Here is a 23,110-nt window from a genome sequence, read left to right as displayed (position 1 = left end):
CACACGCGTGATCTCCCATCCCAGTCGCTCCACTGTTTATAAAGCTGTCGGAGCCACGAAGGTCTTGACCAAAGTCTAGGTTTGTTGAGACTAGGTTCGATGGCTATTTACTTGAGATCATGTTCATAGACGTCGAAAGTTAATGTGGATGTCTGGAATTACTTCAACTCTTTTACATCATCCATAATTTGTCAGGTATCATACAGGGTTAGTAGAGCAGACAAAGTTGTCAGAGATAGTATTAAAAAAAAAGAATTATAACTATGAAAAAAAAAATGTGAAAACGTAGGCCTACAATGTAATCCATTGTGAGTCAGAAAAAAATATTAAAGGCAGTGGATACTATTGGTAGTTACATACATGTAAAACCTTACTTGGAAATGAGTAATGGGGAGAGGTTGAAAGTATAAAACATTGTGAGAAACGGCTCCCTCTGAAGTGACGTAGTTTTCAGGAAAGAAGTAATTTTCCTCGAAGTTGATTTTGAGACCTCGGATTTAGAATTTGAGGTCTCGAAATCAAGCATCTGAAAGCAAACAACTTCGTGTGAAAAGGGTGTTTTTTCTTTCATTATTATCTCGCAACTTCGACGACCAATTGAGCTCAAGTTTTCACAGGTTTGTTACTTAATGCATATGTTGAGATACACTAAGTGAGAAGACTGGTCTTTGACAATTACCAATAGTGTCCAATGTCTTTAAACAACGAAGCAGAAATGTCAGCTAAATGATAACCCAAAATACGTGAACAGGTGTATGCATGGGCATTCAGGTTTGCTCATTGGTTTGGTATATCCAATTTGGAGAGATTGCCTAAAAACAATCTAATTTTACCTTTGATGGTAAGCTTGGGTATGGAAGAACATGAAAAAACTATGACTTTATTAGAAATTGCCTTTGTGCTCATCTTTGAGTGCCTTTTTCGTTTCCTGTGACATAAGATGATAAGAAAGAATGTGCCGTTGACTAAAGTCACTTTTATGGTAAGGAATTACATGTAAGGTTAATCAATTTTTTAAAATAATCCTGAATTCCTTTTACTTATCCACCACCAAATTTTGTAGTTTTAAATATTGAATACATGTAGCTTCATAATACAGTTATCATCCATCAGTGTCCATACACTAGAGTAAAAAGTATTGGCTCTAACCCAAAATGTCATATCAAAGGTCTCCCAAAATGATTTTTTCCTGGCTTAAACAAACAACTAAGTAGATAACCCTGTAGTCGGGAATAACAATGATGATCTCGGCCTGTTGGATTTTGTTTTCTCTTTTTGAAATAAAAACATTAATTTTGATTTTCAGTTTTTTTTTTTGAACCACCCACCAAGAATTTCAAAAACGAAATCAAAATTGTTCAACATTGAATATTTTAAAGGATTGTTTTTTGCTATAGTTTATAATGAAAATGCTTACAGTAGGCAACTCTATGAAATTGTTTCACCCATCTTATCTGTGATAGATCCTGACATTACACCACAACCAATAGCTCCCGGACCATCCATTTGCGGAATACCAAATTACATTCAAATCTCAAACACATGCCTGCGTCTGGAAACTGAACTTCTCACCTTCGAGGAAGCCGAAAAAAGTTGTACCAAAGAAGGGGGCCATCTTGCAACAGCGCCAGATGGTTATATTGATGGATTTCTGCAATTCCTTGTGTCAGTCAATCAAACAGTTAGTAGTGCTTGGATCGGTCTCAGCGATGTAGCGGTGAGTTTCACTTCTAATTAGGAGTAAGGTTTCAATACTATTTGTGACGGGCTCTGTGACATTGAGTAGAAGGTGTGGGGGGGGATTAACTTTTTGAGTTTTTATACCCTGCTGAAAAGAGCTTACACAACAAGCTGCATTGTGACACACTTTTGATTCTAAAGGTATGAACTTTTGAAAAAAACTCTTTTCATAATCTGGAAATGTTGTTCACCATTTGCACAGGTCGGTTAATTTCATAGGCACAACCACCCCCTCCCCCCCCCCCCCACTTCAGCGGGAAAAACCAAATCTCAACTAGCTATTGTAAAAAATCTTGTTAAACATTATGATTTGGGTGGTAATACTCTTTAATTTTCCTCCCCTCTCACCATTTGACCCCCATATCTATAGTCTAGTCATGCCGGGGACACTATGTTTATTTGGTTTTCAGACCCTAACTGACTGTGGGTCTTCCTTGAAAAAGTTATGGTTTTCCTCCCACATCGCAAATTAACAATTTCTTCCTTGTCTTCTTTACATTGGGTTTTTAGATAAGTACAATAATTTAAGTTACTTGTTGCCTTGGAGGGGACGAGTTGGTCTTTGAAAAGCGTTTGTGACAGTTTGTTATAAAATGCATATGGTTAGAAAGATGTTTTAAAAGTAGAATACAATGATCCACACAAGTTTGCCTCAAAATTGTGTGGTTTTCCTTTTACTTTGCGAACTAAGACGGTTAGCCGTTTATGGGAGTCGAACATTTGACTCCCATAAATGGCCGACTGTGTTAGTCGACGAGGTAAAAGGAAAACCACGCAATTAGGAGTGATACTTGTGTGGATCATTATATTTTACTTTTAAAACATCTTTCTAATCATATCCAAGGCAACGTGTTCCTTTAAGGAGAGTCCTCAGCTTGACAACCACAATTAGTTTGTATGACCTAATTCATAATTATTTTTAATTAATAAAAAAAAATTAAAGGGTAACGGGGAATACAACTGGACCTACCCGTCGATACCTGTCACTTATACCAACTGGGGAGCTGACTCGCCAGCGAAAGGGAAATGCGTTGCAGTAGAGCAGTCTTCAAATTGGTTGAATGACCCTTGTGATGAGAAGCACAGTTCAATCTGTGAGGCCAAATGTTAGTATATCACCTGGAACTTTTAATATTTTCTGCTTTATTATTATTTTATAAGCAGTGGATACTATTGGTAATTACTCAAAATAAATATTAGCATAAAACTTTTCTTGGTAACGGGTAATGGGGAGAGGTTGATAGTATAAAACATTGTGACAAACAGCTCCCTCTGAAGTAATGTAGTTTTCGAAAAAGAAGTAATTTTTACTCGAATTTGATTTTGAGACCTCAGATTTAGAATTTGAGGTCTCGAAATCAAGCATCTGAAAGCACACAACTGTGGTGACAAGGGTGTTTTTTCTTTCATTTATATCTCGCAACTTCGACGACCGATTGAGCTCAAATTTTCACAAGTGTGAAATGTGTTATTTATGCATACATGTTTGTTGAGATACATGTACACCAACTGTGAAGACTAGTCTTTGACAATTACCAATAATGTCCAATGTCTTTTAAGAAACACAGACTAATGAAAGAATAAAATAAATCGTTAAGCAGTCAGGGTACTTTGACAGAGAATAACCCTTACACCGATGTGTATACTCAGTACTGTTCAGAGTTTAAATCCCACCCAAGTGATTTGAGGTGGGTTTTTTTAAGAACTTTGGAAAGTGCTTAATGTACATGTACATCGGTGTAGGGGTGAAACCAAAATATATTTAACATCCACAGGTTATTTCAATACTACTTTTGGTGGGCAGTACAGTAGTTTTATGTGGGATTTGAAACTTTGCATGGTGGAAGTATAACTACATGTATGAGAGATTTGCGGGAACACCATGTGAATATCTCTTTTTGAGTAGTGTTGGAAAAAAGGTCTGTTGTATTATGTACAACCAAAGTGTCCTTTTTGCATACAGTGGAGTGGGTTGCCTCCAATTTGCCTGTAAAATTTGATCGTGTATTTATTGCAATTTTTTCTTTCCTTATAGTTCAACTACCAGAACCCCCAGAGTGGTCACCATGGCATTGTGAAGAAGGATGGATTGAATACAAAGGCAATTGTTATAACTTCGATACCTACGACGGAGGAGCTCGCTTCTATCACTCCTACGCTCAGGCCAGGCAAGCTTGCGCCAAGGATGGAGCGACCCTCGCCAGTCTCCACTCTGTAGAAGACAACCTCTGGTTCTATATCAAGGCTCGATTCCTTCTTGGGAAGAGGAAGGTGTGGCTGGGAATGCACCGGTCACCAAGTCCAAGCGGTATGTACATGTGTACACCGGGCGCGCACCAGGCGCACAAGTGTTGAGCACCTCGCGCCATTTGCTGCGGTGTCTTCAGTGCCTAGAGTATGCAAAAAAAGACACCGCTGTTGTAAATTTTTTCAATAGAGGACACTACCAACTTTGATTTGTTGGGTTGGTCTATACTCAGACCATCTCAAGGGAGGCTTTTGGTGACACTTAGGTGCCAGCAGACTTGGCAGGTAAATGTATGCACGCTTAGAGCCGTGTAAACAACAGAAATTTACTAGTTGGTTCTGCTGCCACCTAGCGTTCTAACGTCTTACCTATGGCCATTTTATATTCGATACAATTTGAAAGACTAGTTTGGGGCCAGATCTCAAACCTGTCACCCTAAAGTCTCCAATTGATTTAGGCTTCATCAAACAGTTTGAACCTTTGTACTTTTGATCACAGATCCTAACCATGGTCAAGAAATTGCATTTTGTTTTTGTTACAATTTTAAAAACCAGTTTAGGGTCAGATCCAAACCCCTTGTGACCAAATCTTGAAATAATAAACTACATTGCTGGGAAAATAATTTTTCTGTGTATTTAACACTTTTTTAAATACTACTGATTAACAGACAACCAGTTACGTAAGCTGACCCAGCCTATCAAGTGCCTCAGCAGGGTAAAAAAGGCTTTAGTGGAAGCACCACCCGCAACAGAACGAGTAAAACCTTATGATCGCAACTTACATGCGAAAATAAGCAGATGGTTTTTTTTTACACTCCCTAATTTACAGCCAAATGTTCCTTATTTTCTGTTGCATCGCATAGTGTTAGTTTTGGATCTGACCCTTTGAAGGATACCGTAACAAGTATGGAAATTGAGTTCACAAATTGGGAGTAGAAAGTTTTTATATATTAGAAAAATATTCAGTATAATAAATTGATTCATTGGTTTGATACACTGTTTTTTTATAGATCGCATGATGTGGAATGATGGCTCTGCAGTGAACTATGTCAACTGGGCTGATGATGAACCCAATGGTAGATTGGATGGCTCTGACTGTATCACAATGTACGCTGGTAATGAAGGTCTGGGAGAGTGGAGTGATACCAACTGCTTTGAGCTCAACGCTTACGCCTGCCAGAAACAAGCTAGTGAGTCAAATAAATAACTTGAGTTCAGCCAGATACATAGTCATGATCATAGTTAGAACAAGTCATTTAAACTCAAGAGTTGCAAGGGGGCGTATTTACCCCCCCCCCCCACACACCCCCAATCAAATTATTAACTTTTTGAATGATATTATGGGACAACCAATCAAATGATAGAAACTTGAATGACATTCTATGAACAACCAATCAAATGATAGACTTTTGGATGTAATGACAATCTGGGACCAACCAATCAAATGATAGACCTTTGATTGACATTCTGTGAACTACCAATCAAATGAAAGACTTTAGGAATGACATTCTGGGAACTACCAATCAAATGATAGACTTTTGGATTTAATGACAGTATGGGACCAACCAATCAAATGATAGACTTTTGATTGACATTCTGTGAACTACCAATCAAATGATAGACTTTTGGATTTAATGACATTATGGGACCAACCAATCAAATGATAGACTTTTGATTGACATTCTGTGAACCACCAATCAAATGATAGACTTTTGGACTTCATGACATTCTGGGACCAACCAATCAAATGATAAACCGTTTAGAAATGATATTCTGGAAACTACCAATCAAGTGAAAACCTCTTGGATGTTTGATATGGCACGTTTTTCCTATTATTCTGGTAAGCAACCCATTTTTCTTTCTCTCTTTATTTGGCCCTCCTACATTGTAGGACAAAATGAATCTCATTTGAAATAATATGCAAAACAAAATTAACGCTATTGTTTTGTTTCTGTCTTTTCAGTAAAAGGAAATCCCCCAATTTGTAAGTATTGATCAGTACTACATGTAGACAGTAATCATTTCATTGTAGAAACTCAAAAGTTTTTGGGGTTGCGTTGCCGAGTGGTTAGGAGCACCAGACTAAACTCTCTAGTGTTTCAGTAGAGTGTGGGTTCAATCCCAGTCAGGGCACTTATGCCCTTGAATTCAAAGTTTTGGTGGGTTTCTCGGTGTGCCTAAAGGCCGGGCAGTTAAGAGCACCAGACTCTAAGTGTTTTTAATCAGCAGAGTGTAGTTTCAGTCCCTGTCAGGGCAATTTTGAAGTTTGAATTTCATGTGTTGGCAGCAGGTAAAGCAACAATTTTATGTAAATGTTAATTACAACGGGAGTTGAAACCAACGGTTCTTTTCAGAACCACCCCAACTCATTAGAGATAGTCATTACATGGTGTTACCGCAAACCTTTCCATATCGCATTTCCACCATGCAAGGTTTCAAATCCTACTTAAATGTAAAAAAAATTCCACGGGATAAAGAATATAATTTTGTTATTTTTACCCTTTCCTGAGTTTTTGTGAAAGAAATCCACAAGACTTCATCTTTGCTAGGGTGGTCAGGTTTGCCTCACCATCGGCTTCCACCTCTTGGACCCCGGTTCGAATTCCACCAGGGGGCACGATGTGAATTGGGTTTTCAGTCCCTACCTGACTGTGTAGGAATTCCCTAAAATAATTCACTTTTCCTCCCACATAAACAAAACAGAAACTTCTTCATTCTTGTCTTTCTATAATTGGGTTCTTGGCTAATATAGTGATTATAATATGTATTCGGGCAATCACATTTACAAGCACATGTACATACATTAAAAATATTTAAGAAAAACAAAGTAAAACAACAGTGGGGTGCCCAGGAGAGCATAAAAGTTTTAAAAATTAGCAGATTATACTGCTTTTTCTGAGAGTCCTTTGGCTTCACAACCAGAATCAATAAATGAAATGATTGAAATGCTGTTGTCCGATTCAGGTGAACCCGAGTGGGAACAGGTTCTAGTGAAGTCGGTAGCTTGTCTGTACTTCAGTAGACCAGAGGATGGCCAACTGAGCTGGGTTGAGGCAGAGGCATTCTGTAACAACAAAGGAGCGCACCTTGTTAGCATCCTGGATCCCATACAAGAGAACATCTACTCATACTATGTAAGTTAATGTTCTCTCAGGTCAAAGTAAGAAGATCTTTATAAACTTCCATTTATTCTGAAAAAGGGGGATTTCTTAAGACGATGTTTTGCACTCTTAGGGACTATTTAGAATAGTGAATGTTAAAGAATATGGATAATTTCAGTTTTCCTGCCACATTAAAAAACTGAATTTTGATTCTCAGTTATTTCTATTGATCCACCTGTCCACAATTTCTAGTTATGAATGGCCCTAAATACAGGTGTAAAAACAAAATCAGGTGGCTCTATCAGAGTTGTTAACTTTCCCCTGATTCTGCAGAAAGTTCCCTGAAAATAAACCAATATTTCTCATAACTCCCGAAATGACACAACTAAGATAATGCAGTGATGATTTCAGGTGGTATTTAGGTCAATGTCGTTTTATATATCAAAACTACTATAGCAATGATCTAAATGATTCTACATGAACATGTATCTCATTCAATCTTCCTTGCAGTTGCCTAAGTACTTTGGTAGCGATTTGGAATCTTGGCCGTGGCTAGGGTACAGGTTCTACACAGGGGCTTCTGAATACACGTAAGTTCTGGATTATTATCATATGCCTCATGTTTTTTTGTATGGATTAGCGCCACTGCTCACAGGGATTGTAAATAATGAGAGACTTTGAAACGCTTAGTGGCAGCAGACTTAGCAGGTAAATTTCCATTGTTTATGAAGTTCTGAGCATGCGCACATTACCAAAAACAATGGATATTATGGTAAGTCTGCTGCCACTAAGCATTCCAAAAGCCTCCCATTGGCTGCCATAAGTTTATAAGCATGCCATGTATTATCGTGTGATACTTCTTGCTTGTTAGATGCGCCGTGGCAGAGCTGATAAGAGCACCCAACTCAAGCTCTAGTGTTTTCCGATCAGCAGAGTGTGGGTTCGAGTCAAAATCATAAGGCTTGTGATAATTCACCAAAATTGCTTTGTTCTTTGGATGGTACACTAAGCTGTAGGATTGGTTGTAAAAGACCCCTGAACACTTAGCGTGAATCTGAAGGGGTTAGCCATGTGTTTCTGGTTCACATAGCAAGCACCCTTGTTTACAAATTTCCTTGGCTTGCCAGCTATCGTGATTTAGCTCACTTGTGAGGCGTCCTAGGTCTCATCGACAGAACTATTTAATCATAGTAACACTAGATTGTTAAGATTAAGATTGATGTGGGATTTTCCCTAATTTATACATGTACGTGTAGGTGGTCCGATGGCTATCATTCAACTTTTTCAAATTGGGGAAGTGGCCAGCCAGCCGACAACGTTGGTGATTGTGCTGTCCATGAAGTTCGTGGTAAAGTATAAACTTTTTTTTTTTTTTTTTCCCCTTCAAAGTTTTTATCTACAACCCCAAGTGAAGACTAAAATGTCATAGTGTTTTCGCAAAAGGTTTTGAAACTTTTTTTTCTGACAATGCAAAGTTTGAATTAAAGAAATAGGCTTCTTATTTATACATCTTAATAACAATGTGTGCATTTGGAGGATGTGAATTTATACATTGGTAATGCAATAAGCGGTTCCAATTACAACGCATGAAAGTTTAAGGCCATGGCCTCCAATGTTCTTGGTCTTGGTCGTGGTCTTGGTGCCCCATCAAGCGTTTTCCGTATACCTTGTGATTTTCCAATGGAATTGTGCCACTTGCAAAACGAAAATGGCCTTGCCCTCTGAAAGATGAAATTCTGGGCCTGAAATTCACTTTGCTTTTGCTTTTGCTTGTGCATGAAGTATAAACCAAGTTTTAGGGGGAACCCATGGCCTGCATGCCCGTTTTAGGAAGTTTTGCATTTGTCAAATCTCATTACTGTTAAATAATTTCAAAAAGATTTTACAGAACAATCTATTCTCTAGCTCTGTGTTCTTGAGGGAGGGATATTAAAAATGGTATGACTCATCATAGAGCAAGGAACAGAAGGAGGTACAACTAGTTGTTTTCAAAGGTTCCACGTGTGTTACCGCAGGCGTATAACGACCAGCGTTAATCGACAGAAACATCTGTGGGCGCATTTCCTAACGAGCGAAGTATAAAGAACTATAGCTACCCAGTTACGCCACAGAAAAATACACAGGTTGCATTGCGTTCAAGCGTCCTTCTCAACCAATGACATACGGCAAGGATGATTTTAGCTATGGATAACAACATTTCAATGATTTTGGCAAACAAAAATGCAATAGGAGTTACCTCTTTATAGTATTCTTATTAAACAAACACAAAATCAGTTGAATAATTACGGCTCTCTCAATCTTCTTAACCAAAAATATCCTACGCGAAATTGTATAATAGTTATTAAAAAAATGTCATTTTATATTCCCCTTTTTCAGTTTGTGTCTAATTGTGGCTACCGTTCAGATGCATATCCCCCGCTAGGAAAAGCATTTGCAAGCAATCTCAATTCGTTTTCATAGGCCTGAGACCACCGACATTCTTTTCATGATAAAACAATCGATACCACATATTTCATAATTTTCCCAATCAGCAAAACCTAACAAATGTCATAATTCATCACAGGAAAGGCCGATTTGTTTGCTTCAAAATTCAGTCAAAAGCTCAAAGTCTACAGTTTCTTATGTAGCACTGTGCGCATGCAACGAAGGTGACACTGTTTACTGCGCACGCGTTTAACTTGTGTGTTACTATTTACCACTCAAATAATTATGAATGGGAAACGACGTGATACCAGCGACGGCAGCAAAAAGGCGGTAACACACATGGGGTACAAAGAGCTTGCTGCGGTCGGAATGTGTACATCCTTTTACAGGCACTGCAGTTCACATCCATAGTGTTCCCACTGGAGGTGGATGCAGCAATAACTGGATTAATTTGAGCTTCGGGGATTAAGACTGGAGTTGTAACTCCTTCTGTTCGTTGCTCTATGGACTCATCAACTCAAGAAAGAACGTCTTGAAAGAAACTTGTTTTGTGTCTTTGTTTGTAGGTTTGCACAGTTGGTTTAACATCAATTGTGGCCTTCATCGTCCCTTCGTCTGCAAGAAAAACTCCACCTCAACGGAGCCTATAATTAAACCACCCACTGAGATGCCGCCAGCTAATATGGGCTGCGCTGGCGGAACTCGCATTGGGAATGTCTGCTACAAGCTGGTCACAGAGGAAATGTCGTGGGAGGATGCTCGTCAAACCTGTGCAGCTGAGAAGAACGGTGATTTGGCTTCAATCCCTGAGTATGCTGTGCAGGGTAAGACTGCAGTGAGATAAATCCATAAATTAGCAGGGTCATTTTTATTCACCATTAAAAGTATGACAAACTCGGGTTGGTACTCACCGGTTTTGAGAAGAGCAGTTTTCCACACGATCTTTCTTATCTGATCAAAAGTTCAAGAGATTTAAACATGCGGTTTAGGGTGCAACTGCCTGTAACTGCCTGTTAATTTGCTGCCACAAATATCATTGGCACTTTTCTCACATAAATGTTATTATGATTTAATGTACAATTGTGCCAAATCTCAACAATAAACTATTTTCCCCCTGGGATAAAACAAAATAAAAATAAATAAAAATATCATAACTACATTCATGTTGGCACACTAGCTGTATTCCATTGCTAATTTAAGCATAAAGCAATCAATACATACCAGTACTAAAATCTATTTATAAATATCTCAGACAGTTTCCCTGTTCTTATTGGTGGGGAGGGCGTCACGTGAGGGTGTTTAAACCTTTGGTAATGACCAGTGTTTATGACCGGTTGTGAGCGAGACAGTTTCTTCATTCCTATTGGTCGAGAGCAACGGCTGGAACAGTTGTGCCACATCACACGATACGCGCGCCACGTGCACAGCAATCTCCTTATAAGGAGTTGTTTACCCGAGGGCCTTACCATTTTATAGCTGGAGAGGTGTTGTGTTGAAAGAAATCATTGAACAATTAAAAAATTTGCATTTATTTTATACTTTTTGACCAAAAAGTGTTGATGTTTTTTACTGAAAATGTATTTATGAATGGGAATCAAAGTGTGTTGAATTGGTTTTCAACTAGTGACTTATACCCGCCGAGGCCTGGTTCTTGATAATTTACCTCGACTTCGTCTCGGTAAAATTATCAAGAACCAGGCCTCGTTTGGTTTAAACCACTAGTTGAAAACCTCTTCACCACCATTGATTCCCTTATTATAGCACAACCATTGAGTGTTGCATGCAATACGTGTATGACTCTTTGAGACACGGAGCCCGAGGACGCAATTGGAAACAAAAACTTAGGGCTAGAAAAAGAAGAATATTTTTGCAGATTTCCTACAGTATTACGCTTTTAACAAAACATGCAAAAAGAGCATTTATGAATAGGAGTAAAAAAGTAGTAACTCGACTTTCTTAAACAGCTGTTTCCTACTCATTGGCTACCAACCTACCAGTTGCCATTTGAGACCTCATCGCCTACGCTTTTATTCCATTGTAGTTATTTTGATCTTTTATTTTTGTGTCCAGTATTAATAACAACACTTCTGACCCTGGTTGAGCAGAAGGACATCTGGATTGGAATGTCATCTAAGATGCCTGGCAGTAACTACATTAGAGAGTTCCATTGGGTTGATGGGAATACAGTAGCGTTTACCAACTGGGCATCTGGTCAACCAAATCTACCTTTAGATAAGGTAATATTTCCAAATCTACCTTTAGATAAGGTAATATTTCAGTACTTTGGCTTGTTTTAAAGAAGGGTCATGGATTGGTTGTTGTTGTTTTTCTGACTAAATGTTTTCGGTTGAACAAAAGTGAAGCCTTTCTCAAAATAGTTCAATATCTATCAACAAGTTACTATCAACTTGCTTCTTCTCACCAAGTAGGTTTTTGTTGTCATTAATTTTTTAAGTATGTTCCAAACCTTTAATTAATTGAGCAGAATGATTTTTAAAACAAAAATATTAGAAGAACAGTTTTTAATTTAATATTTTTATCTGGCTTCGTGAGATGTTAGGGATGGAAAGTTGCATCGTAAACAAGTGACAATTCTAATCAGTGACGGTTGATTTTTGTACGTGTTGGGTTTTTCTGCTTCAGTCATTGCTGATGTCTGCATAGTTCAGGATGGATTACATACAGAATTAAGACTAGTCTTATCTTGATGAGTTAGGATGAGTTACTCGTCCAAATTTGCTTATGACTAGCCTTAAAGGAACACGTTGCCTTGGATCGGTCGAGTTGGTCTTTGAAAAGCGTTTGTAACCGTTTGTTATAAAATGCATATGGGTAGAAAGATGTTGTAAAAGTAGAATACAATGATCCACACAAACATACCTCTAAATTGCACGGTTTTCCTTTGACCTCGTCGACTAACACGGTCGGCTATTTATGGGAGTCAAATTTTTGACTCCCATAAATGGCCGACCGTGTTAGTTCGCACAGTAAAAGAAAAACCACGCAATTTCGAGGCAAATTTGTGTGGATCAATGTATTTAAAACATCTTTCCAGCCATTTGCATTTTTTAAAAAACGGTTACAAACCCTTTTTATAGACCAACTCGTCCGATCCAAGGCAGCGTGTTCCTTTAAGTTTTAATAACTCCTAAAGAGTCAAAGGACTAATCCTAAGTGAGAACTATCTTTGTAAAAATCAACCCCTGGTCTCATTTTGCTTTGGTTTTCTGCTGTGTTGTATTTGGGGTAACATTGTGTTGTGATAAAAACAAAATATTGATTTGTTGGTTTGTTTCAGAGTTGACGACTGAGTAGAGCTTGGGATAATGAAACTAACACAAATATTAACATCTCTGGTCACTCATTCTCAGAATAAGAACAGTTATTATTACTGGTTTTTTTATTTTCCAGAGGAGACAATTGGGCAGTGATAGGGAAACGAAACTAACAACAGTTGTAAAACATATTGTTTATTCTCAGGATAATTATACTATTCAAAGCAAATTATTTTTCTAATTTTTTTTCTTTCTCAGAGTTGATGATTGAGTAGTGATAGGGAAATGAAACTTACAAAAATTTTGTAAAACTGTTGTGACTTTATTCTCAGGATCATTGTGTGAAAATGCTGAATGATCCAGACGTTCCTGGTCAGTGGTATGATGACTTGTGCGATCAGAAATATCCTTCCATCTGTCAATACGACTTAAGTAAGTACTGCATGGGTCATCTACGTTAATAATGGCGTCTTATATAAAGCGCTCAAATCGTCACTCGGTGCTGCTCGTGGCGCTCATTCATAATTACCCAGGGTCACAGGGCCATTAATTTCATTCCTGCAAGTACTTTTTGTAACAAATTAAACTTAACCGTTTGAAGAAAAAGATAGTAGAAAGCTGATGAAGTGCTGTAGTCTTTTTTAGAAATGAGTAAAACATTGTCACGAAAATCAATTCATATGCTAAAATAATTTTCAAGTTATCTTAAATGGTGTGCGTTTCATGTAAACTTGTGTACATTGTGTTTTGTGCCCTACAAAAAGTACCCCAACCCCTTAAACCAGAGTAAACATATAAATCTTAAATGTGTACTATTTTTATGAGGTCTGAAATGTTGCAATACTTTCCTTCTCATTATTGACAGCTGTGGGCGGAGTCAAACCTCCTCCAGACCTTGGTACGGAGTGCCCAGATGGCTTTGAAGGTCTGAAACCAGCTTGCTTTAAGATTGACACAGTACCCCGGAGCTACTCAAGCGCCTTATCATTCTGTGAGGATCAGGATACAATCTTGGCTCCAGTTGAGAATGGCTATGAAGATGCCTTCATCGAGTTGATGATGTTTTCTTATGGTGTTTCGTCTGCTTGGATTGGACTGAGATCAAACGAGGTAAACATGTGTAAATCAAGACGTCTCTGCTCTAGAAGGCAGGGGTGTCGTGGTCGAGTGGATAAGAGCACCGAACTCAAGCTCTGATGCTTCTGTTCAGCAGAGTGTGGGTTCGAATCCAGGTCGTGACACTTGTGTCCCTGAGCAAGACACTTAACTATAATTGCTTCTCTCCACCCAGGGGTAAATGGGTACCTGTGAGGCAGAGATGGCTCTTGTGATTGGTTTAGCCATGTAGCCCATATAATTGTCGCACAGGCTGTATACTCCCCAGGGAGCTGAGATGGTTCAAGGAATGATTTAAGGCCCAGTGACCAGGGGTAATAATGTCGAAAGTGCTTTGAGACACCCCGTGAAAAAGCGCTATATGAAAACTGTGTAGTATTATTAATATTATTATTATTATAATTATTATTATTATTATTATTATTATTATTATTATTATTAGGGGTTGAATGGTGGTTGAGTTGGCTTAATCCGAGTTGTGGGCTAAGGCTACTGCTGTTGCTAAGGGTGTTGCTCAGGACACCCTTAACTGCAGCACATGGCAGTGTCATGGACGAGCGGCTAAGAGCACCGGATTCAAGCACTGGTGTTTGATCAGCAGGGTGTGGGTTCGGATCCCAGTCATGACACTTGCTACATAAAATTGGGGAGGTAGTGCTTTCTGCTCTACCGGCTAGGCTTCGAATTGAAGATACCCAAGCCTACATCCGTATGGACTGTGAAAGGGGTAACCCTGTTTCAGCCCTAGGAGTAGGTGGCAATGGCCTCTGGAAAAAATAATTGTAGCCCACACCTTGAAGTGGCCTTCAGGCCTTGTGTGTCAGGCGACTTGCATAAAAAAAATTAAATAATAAAAAATTTAAAAAATGACGTACCTCGCCTTTCATCTCTAGGACACCAATTCTAATCATGCAGGGGACACAGCCCTTTTCATACTGTCTTAATCCTTGTGGAATACAACCCTGTGGAGACCCTGGGAGTTTTGTTACCCTACTCTGGCGCACTTTCACACTGCCCCTGTCTATACATGTATGGTCCCTATTCCTTGGGGTTCCGGTTGCTCGTTTGGAATACCTCAAGATTGTACCGCTTACCTACTCCAGAGCAGGGTTGGATATTCGCTGGGGAATTCCCTTTTGATCCAAAAAAGTGTAAAATAATAATAATATCAAAGTCTTATACCAAACAAGGTACTCAAGGCGCTGAGTATATACAAACTTTCAGAAAGTTAGGTTATTGCAGAGATGAACTGAGACCCAACTATGCAGCACCTTATAAGGGTTTACAAGATGCTACGGCGCATACAGCAGCCACAGCCAGGCCATTATTCCCTGGGATTCCCACAGGGAATTGAATAGTGTAAAAAGGGGGTAATGTAGATTGGGTTTTCAATGTGCCACCTTTCCTTGCCTTCCACCTCTAAACGCCAACTTCATATCACACTGGGGCACTATGTGGATTGAGTTTTTCAGTCCCTGCGTGATCTGCATGGGTTTTCTCTTGAATAATTCTCTGGGGTTTTCCTCCCACATTTAAAACTGAAACTTCCTTCCTTGTTTTCTCTTCATTTGGGTTATTGGCTAGTACAGTGATTAAGCTCACTTTTTAAGAGTCCTTGGATTTTCAACCAGAATAAATAAACTGAAATTACAGTTTGTTTTTAGTAACCCACATGGCAAGTTGAGAAGTGGTGTTTACTCGCCCGTAGAAGTTTTTTCTAGACAATGTACATGTATGTCAGGCTAGTAATAAGGGCCAGCCCTATTTATTATTGTTAATTCATAAATACACCTCAGACAGTTTCAATTTTCCTATTGGTGGAGAGTGCGTTACGTGGGTGTGGATAAACCTTTGTTAATGACCAGTAAAAAGTGTTGAAACATCAGCGTGACACGCGAACTTGCACCTGTGCTTATAAGAGAGTTTCTTCATTCCTATTGGTAGAGAGCAACAGCTGGAACAGTTGTGCCACACCACGCGATAGGCGCGACGCGCACAGCATTCCCTTATAAGGAGTTGTTTACCCGAGGGCCTAACCATTTCATAGCTGGAGGGGTGTTGTGTTGAAAGAAATCATTGAACAACTAAAATGTTTGCATTTATTTTACTTTTTGACTAAAAAGTGTTGATGTTTTTTGTTCGAAAAGGTATTTATGAATGGAAATCAAAGTGTGTTGAATCGGTTTTCAACTAGTGGTTTAAACCCTCCGAGCTCTGGTTCTTGATAATTTACCTCGACGTTGTCTCGGTAAAAATTATCAAGAACCAGGCCTCATTGGGTTTAAACCACTAGTTGAAAACCTCTTCACCACACATTGGTTCCCGTAGTGTTGAAAAAGCTTTTTTGAGATTGATGGCAATGTCCTCTGTGTTGTTAAAGGAAACATCTGGATCCTACAAATGGTCGGCTGACAATTGGCCTTTGACCTTTACCAACTTGGGAGACCAGGAACCATCGAGTGAGAAAGGATGCGTCGCGTCAGTCTTCTCCAAGGGCTGGCAGTCAGTGGACTGTTTTAATCCCATCAGGGCAACCATATGCAGATCTAAGGAAGGTATGTGAACTTTTTCATTCAGCCTTTTTGAAACATGATGGACTCAAAGGAGGGTGTTGTTTGGTTTGGTTGGATACAAAAATGTTTACACAAATCAAATTGGACCCTTGTAATATTCTGTCCACCGCGTTAATACACAAAAAGGCTTATGCATTGTAAATGTATAATGGTGATATTAAAACTTTTTTTTTTAAAGTGAAGTATCTTACTGAAAAACATTTTTTTCCATTGTACATTTTCTTATCCACATTTGCATTTTCTTATCCACATTTGCATTTGCTTATCCAGCTCCCCATTCCAAGTGCCTCAAGACCGGTAAAATGTTATTACAAAATAAGGATTGACCACCAACCATTCGTCTTAAAGTAAAAGTTACTTTTATATTACAATTCCTTTCAGATACACCTCCAAGTTCAGCACCAGTTGATCCGGACCTCCGCTGCCCAGAGACATGGTATCCGTTAGGTGACCAATGCTTCCTCATCGATACCGGCTTCGAGAGCGACAACGTCTTGAACGCCTTCTTCAAGTGCAGCTCCTCGGTGGTTTGCCTCTAGTGTTCATAGTAGAGATGAGAATCTTTTCGTCAGGAACACTGTGCTGAATGAACTCAGTGGGCGGTATGTGTGGCTGGGACTTGTACTCAGTGAAGGTAAGACGTGTGTTTTGATTACAGGTGAAGTCTCTTTTATAATCTAAAAATCATCGGTCAAAACTTATCAAAATTCTTTTTCAGTGCGATTTGTACTCTCCAAGATTTTTTTGTACAGAGCCATATGAAACTCCACATTGGGCATCTCGGATCTTTTCAACTTGAATTCGAAGAGATGGCATGATATCAACTTTGTATTATTTTACTGTCATTGGAAAGATCAGAGCTCACTCTTTTCAATTAGGGTAAGCTCAGGTCTTTTACAAATGGCCTTTGTGCTCAGGCTCAAGTGTTAAATTTTTCTCTTTTTTTGTAAACTTGGTCGACTAAATTCAGCGAATGGTAAGGAACTGTAAGAGGGGGCTCGAGTGCAGTCAACTTCGACTGTGGTATGGAAGAGGGCTTCAAGTGCATTCAATTAAAGTTGCCTATGTATCGTAATTAATTTCATCCAACTGTCTTGAGCACCTTTAAACAACTTTGGTTAATTTTTGCCCTATATAAATTCCCTCGGATTGATTGGTAGTAAAGAATTAAGATTAAGTATCAGATGGAACAACACTAGTCAAAATTAAACCTTCTTTGATTTGACCTTCCCAAGGTAAATATAAGTGGATGGACGAATCTCCTGTAGAGTACACCAACTGGAAGGAGGGTGAAGACACATCCTTAGATGATGGGAAGGATTGTGTTGTGATGGCAGTTGAACTTGATGGCAAGTGGGAACGAAGGGCTTGTACTGAACAATCCCAAGTTATCTGCAAACGACCCCCAGGTAAAGAAGGGAACCACATTACATTTAATAGCTACTTGGTGAAAGACGCTCTCTTATTGATCGGTCACATCTTTCCCCACGAGAGGTTGCTTTTTTCCTCGAACCACTCTCACAAGAAAAGGTCTTAGGAAACTTGCCATCTTCAAGTCATGTGTGTCCATAGTGTTTAGCTTAATATATTGAATACGGAAACAAATGTTACATCAGGCCATTAACAATTTTTTTCTAACAAATATTATATCATAAGGTGTTGTGTTGTGAATTTTTAAAAACATTTGAGAAAGACTGCCGGGGTTGAAATATTGGGCTATTTTACACTTTGTCCCTGATTTTTGTTTGTAAAATCAAATTTTGTGCTGTAACTTTTGATTTCTGTGCTTGCTTTTGTTTCCAAGTGTAACTTGTTTTCCAGAAAGAGTGAGGGTTTAGGTAGTGGTGACTGATAGGTGCATAAAGCTCTCTAATCTTAATGAATTTTAGCCAAAATTGAAACTTTAAAATCAAAGAGGGATAATATAATTCCAATTGTTTCCTGAAGCGTAAACTTTTTTATTGCATTTCATTTTCAAGGTGTTCGTACAACAAACGTTCCAGCTACAACAAATTTCTGGATGGTAACATATCAAGGTAAGTAATTTGTGTTTTTGTCGTTTTTTGTAACCTCTTTGATCAAAGTAAAATGTTGTTTAATTAAATTGCCTTGTTGTTGGACAAGAGGATGAAGCCATTTGATGATGTCAGGAGTAACCAAAATTAAGTAGGGGAAAAGTGCCATGTCTTTGAGAAAGTAATAACTAAATGTACAGGCCTTTTTGTGAAGTTGCCCTGCAGGATAGTAGACTGTGCATTTTACTTTGCCCCTTGAAGTTTCGGTTTAAGAATATTGTCATAAATGCATCTTTGTTTTGTCATATTTAATTTATGTTTCTGATATGTTTTTGATAGTGATTACAGCCACTTAAACAGTCTTGTCCATAATACAAATGCTTGGACTGCCCTGTCCTTCAAAAAGGGTCTTAAGACACACCTGTTCTCCAATTTGTAGCTGGTTGTCTTCATTACATTTGGTCTTTCTCCCTAAAGTGCCTTGCATCCTTTAGTAATTTGGCACTATATCAGGGGGAGGTGTATGCATTCTGTATTTTGTGCTTTGCTAATGCCTGCTGTATGTTTTTAATGTGTTACTGTCTCCTTCTCTGAATTTGTTATATTATATATTTTTTGGCACTTTTTTGGGTTTATACATAATTATAGAATGGTGTGTAAAAATGTGGTTTTATGTATTTTTGATATATATATTTTGATGTACACTTTTCACACCAGGAATTTCTTGTCATAAAATATTGAATTGAATTGAGTTATTAATTTTTGTCATAATTTGTTTTACAAGTAGGATTTGAAACTTTGCATGGTGGAAATACATTATAATAAAAGTTTGCAACAACAAACCAATCTCGCTATGAGTTGGGGTGGTTCTGAAAAGAACCGCTTGTTTCAACTCATGAAATTATGTTTCGATCAGTATGCTCTGATCATCTTCTTGAGAAAGCTGGACTCTGATGCTGCATGTTGATTAAGTTCTGATGATGCAGATTCGCTTGGGGATGCAGGAAGGCCGGAACTTTAATTCAACATATAAAATGTGATTTATGTTTCCAATTGTAGCCAATACAGGTATTGGAGTCGGTCCTCTGGTTGGCATCATCGTTGCAGGAGCAGTTGGCTTGATAGTCTTGCTGGTCGGAGCTTGCTACCTCTGCGACAAAAAAAAGGAGGAAAATTGGAGTGGTGACGACCCAGAAGGTCCTCGCAACGTAAGGCTCAGCACAGACGTTGAGCTTCGAATCAAAGGACCGGCCGAAGAAAAGGGTGAAGGGTCCGGAAACCGTAAGAGTGATTCCGACAGCCGTAAGAGTGAATCCAGCAGCCTTAAGAGCGATTCGGATAGCAAGAGTGGGGACGGCGTTTCCTTGTAGCTGGTTTCTGGCTGTTCTTGAAAGCTTGGTTTGCTCAAGGTTCGTTGCTGGATGTGCTGTGTGAGATCATTGACAGTCTAAAATAACTATAGTATCTGAAGCCTTCTTCAATAGCATCCCGCAGTAATTCTAAAAAAAGAAGCTACATGTAAGTACCCGGATCTCAGACAAAAGTGTCAAATTTCACGGACACGCACGTACATTAAAATTATAAGTTTACTATAATAGTAATAACAATAATTGTGGCTTCTTATATAGCGCATAGCGCACATGTCCGTCACTCAGTGACGCTCCTGGCGCTGTAACATACAGTATTTCCTGCAAGATGTGGGACTACAATACTCCTCGCAACTAACTACACTTCTACTGCAGTTTGATGTATCGAGGACGCAGTGATCGAGGTGGTGTAGCATGTTTGTCTGACAGCCGGGTATTTTAACAAAAGAGACATCATTAATGCGGACTGCTATTCCACTTGGATTTATTTACAGCAAAATTCCACAGGCCACGCCTTATTATTAACACTCGGCTTATGGAATAAAATAAAGCAATTCTGGGCTCCTTTTTGGGTTCATACAACACCCTGTCTGCATCAGCAACAATTTACGTTTCACTTTTACTGGGTCTGACACCCATCCTTATGTAAGTACTCAACCAGTAAGTAATCAACCAGGCACTTGGTTTTCTGTCAATCAATGTCTTTTAATCAAGAGATTTGAGCAGACACAGATGTTGGGACGTCACAGGTTGTTGCAACAACAAAAATATGTAAAATAATGTTAATTTTGTAATGTTGATGTTGCTCAACCTACAGTTAAAGACAATGGACAGTATTGGTAAATGTCAATGACCAGTCTTCTCACTTTGTGTATCTCAACATATGCATTAAATAACAAACCTGTGAAAATTTGAGCTCGATTGGTCGTCAAAGTTGCGAGATAACTATAAAAGAAAAAAACACCCGTGTCACACCAAGTTGTATGCTTTCAGATGCTTGATTTCGAGACCTCAAATTCTAAACTCAAAAAACTCAAAATCAAATTCATGGAAAATTACTTCTTTCTCGAAAACCACGTCACTTCAGAGGGAGCTGTTTCTCACACTGTTTTGTACTATCAACCTCCCCCCATTACTCATTACCAAGTGAATTTTTTTGCTGATAATTATTTTGAGTAATTACCAATAGTGTCCAATGCTTTTAATTATGTAGTGATTCAGTTTTTAATTACTTAAAGAAAATAACAGTAAAAAATCCCATTCAGTTGTTAAATCCCATTCAGTTGTTAAAGCACATGGTACCTCTATAAAGATTGAATTTTTGAACTACAAAAAAAAAAAAATTTGGACAATACCCCACGCCCACCAGCTATGTACACACCACTGTGCATTGTACATATTTTTGTACATTGTCTTTGGCCAGGATTAACAATCTTATGTATGTATTTTGTTTGATACATATGTCCAAATTTGTTGTAGAGAAAAAAAGCTTGAAACAAACTATCAGGAGTATTCGGGCCATGCAACTCCAACTAATATTGCTGGTCAAAGAATAGTTAGTACATTGTAGCTAAATGCCATGAAGTGTACATGGATTGTGACTGGACGATTATTGTAAAACTGTTGCTTTCAAATGAAGTCATTCTGCCAAGCAATTTTATAAAATTTGCTTTTAACAACTTAATGAAATTATGCAAAGGCCATAACTTGAACAGTGTATCTTTTGTGCACACAGAAGGCTAGTAAGTAATATCAATGCTTTGAGCTCGACAGGGGGAGACCGTAATTTAAAAGTAATTTTTACGTTGATCTTGTTGCTGTGATGTATAACAATTTTGTGTTTATTTGTTCCTTTGTAGGTAAATTTTTTTTTTTACAATGATTGTGCTGTTTTCATTACATGCAGGCAAGCTTTTTTTTATATTTAAAACAATTTTAGTAATCATTGTCTTCTCTTGGATTTTTTGACAACACTTTTTGACAACTTTACTTTGCTTTTGGAGGAAAAAAGCCTGTATCCTGCCACCCGGCAGTGTCATGGCCGAGCGGTTAAGAGCACCGGATTCAAGCACTGGTGTTTGATCAGCAGGGTGTGGGTTCGGATCCCGATCGTGACACTAGCTACATAAAATTGGGGAGGTAGTGCTTTCTGCTCTACCGGCCAGGCTTCGAATTGATGATACCCAAGCCTACATTTGTATGGACTGTACATGGGGTAACCCTGTTTCAGCCCTAGGAGTAAGTGGCAACGGCCTCTGGAAAATATAATTGTAGCCCACACCTTGAAGTGGCCTTCAGGCCTTGTGTGTCAGGCGACTTGCATAAAAAGAAAAAATATTAAAAAAAAACTATTAAACAAAAACGCTTCTTCATTTATATATAGTATCAAATTTAAATCCAACTTACTCAAATGAGATATTACTTTTGGTAAAAATGAAGTGAACAAGTGGTGGCAGGATGCGGATATTTTTCACTTTTATAAACCATAATGCTATTATACTTAGTATTTAAAGGTTTGCTTATTAATATCTTGAACATTAAATTCAATCAAAGTTTCTTTCTTTTTTTTGAAATAGTCACTAGTTGTAGCTGTCTTAAATTATACGCAAGTTATTATTCTGCAAACTGGTTCAAGAATTGTTTGCATATTTAGAATGAAGTTTTGTTGTACTTGTTATGCCTTTTTCAGGTGTCAGGAGGGGGGTTAGAGGGAAGTTTTTAAGTTTTACAAACATTATTATGTCAACAATTCTGGAAATAAACTTGTGACATCTTGAACCTTCATACTTTTTAGGACACTCATTATTGAAGCTTTCAGCATATATTTGTTGTTGCTTTTTCCTTGATATATTTTAGTTGTGGCATTTATTCTTACTCATTTGTCCCTAAATTCAACTCATCAATTCAGCTCTATTATCTTTATCACAAATTTGAAATGAAATTTTGTTTTCTTGGTATACATGCACTTTCATTCATATTCAATTACTATACTAAGGTAGTCCTACGTCAGGCCATTAACTTTTTTTGCATTATACTAAAGGCCAACCTTTTTGTTTCACCAGCTCATTCTGTTGTTTCATTTGGAAAAAAAATAAGTTGAAAACATGAATAGCACTGGGTAAAACAAAATAGAGGCTGAACTGGTTTGTACAAGTAGAAAGAGAATATGGAACAAGTTGGGTCCTGGGCCCAATTTCATGGCTCTGCTTATTGCTGAATTCTGTGCTTACGATCATGATTCCCCGCTTACAT

General features: G+C 38.3%; 1 protein-coding gene across 1 annotated transcript in view; it reads left to right on the top strand.

The window, feature by feature from the left end:
• Positions 1-22,642, top strand: part of LOC139937449 (macrophage mannose receptor 1-like) — a 37,578-nt gene extending 14,936 nt beyond the window's left edge. The window contains 18 exon segments of the mRNA XM_071932592.1: positions 1,464-1,717; positions 2,684-2,846; positions 3,776-4,048; positions 4,998-5,177; positions 5,951-5,971; positions 6,952-7,121; positions 7,599-7,678; positions 8,345-8,436; positions 10,079-10,336; positions 11,583-11,749; positions 13,120-13,219; positions 13,653-13,897; positions 16,284-16,458; positions 16,858-16,996; positions 16,998-17,110; positions 17,712-17,885; positions 18,456-18,512; positions 19,551-22,642. Of these exon segments, the coding sequence (XP_071788693.1) occupies positions 1,464-1,717; positions 2,684-2,846; positions 3,776-4,048; positions 4,998-5,177; positions 5,951-5,971; positions 6,952-7,121; positions 7,599-7,678; positions 8,345-8,436; positions 10,079-10,336; positions 11,583-11,749; positions 13,120-13,219; positions 13,653-13,897; positions 16,284-16,458; positions 16,858-16,996; positions 16,998-17,110; positions 17,712-17,885; positions 18,456-18,512; positions 19,551-19,861 (2,972 nt within the window). The 3' untranslated portion in view covers positions 19,862-22,642.
• The last annotated feature ends 468 nt before the right edge of the window (positions 22,643-23,110 follow it).

This window comes from Asterias amurensis, chromosome 5, assembly GCF_032118995.1.
Source record: "Asterias amurensis chromosome 5, ASM3211899v1".
NCBI lineage: Eukaryota > Metazoa > Echinodermata > Asteroidea > Forcipulatida > Asteriidae > Asterias > Asterias amurensis.
This window is presented reverse-complemented; position numbering and strand designations above follow the sequence as displayed.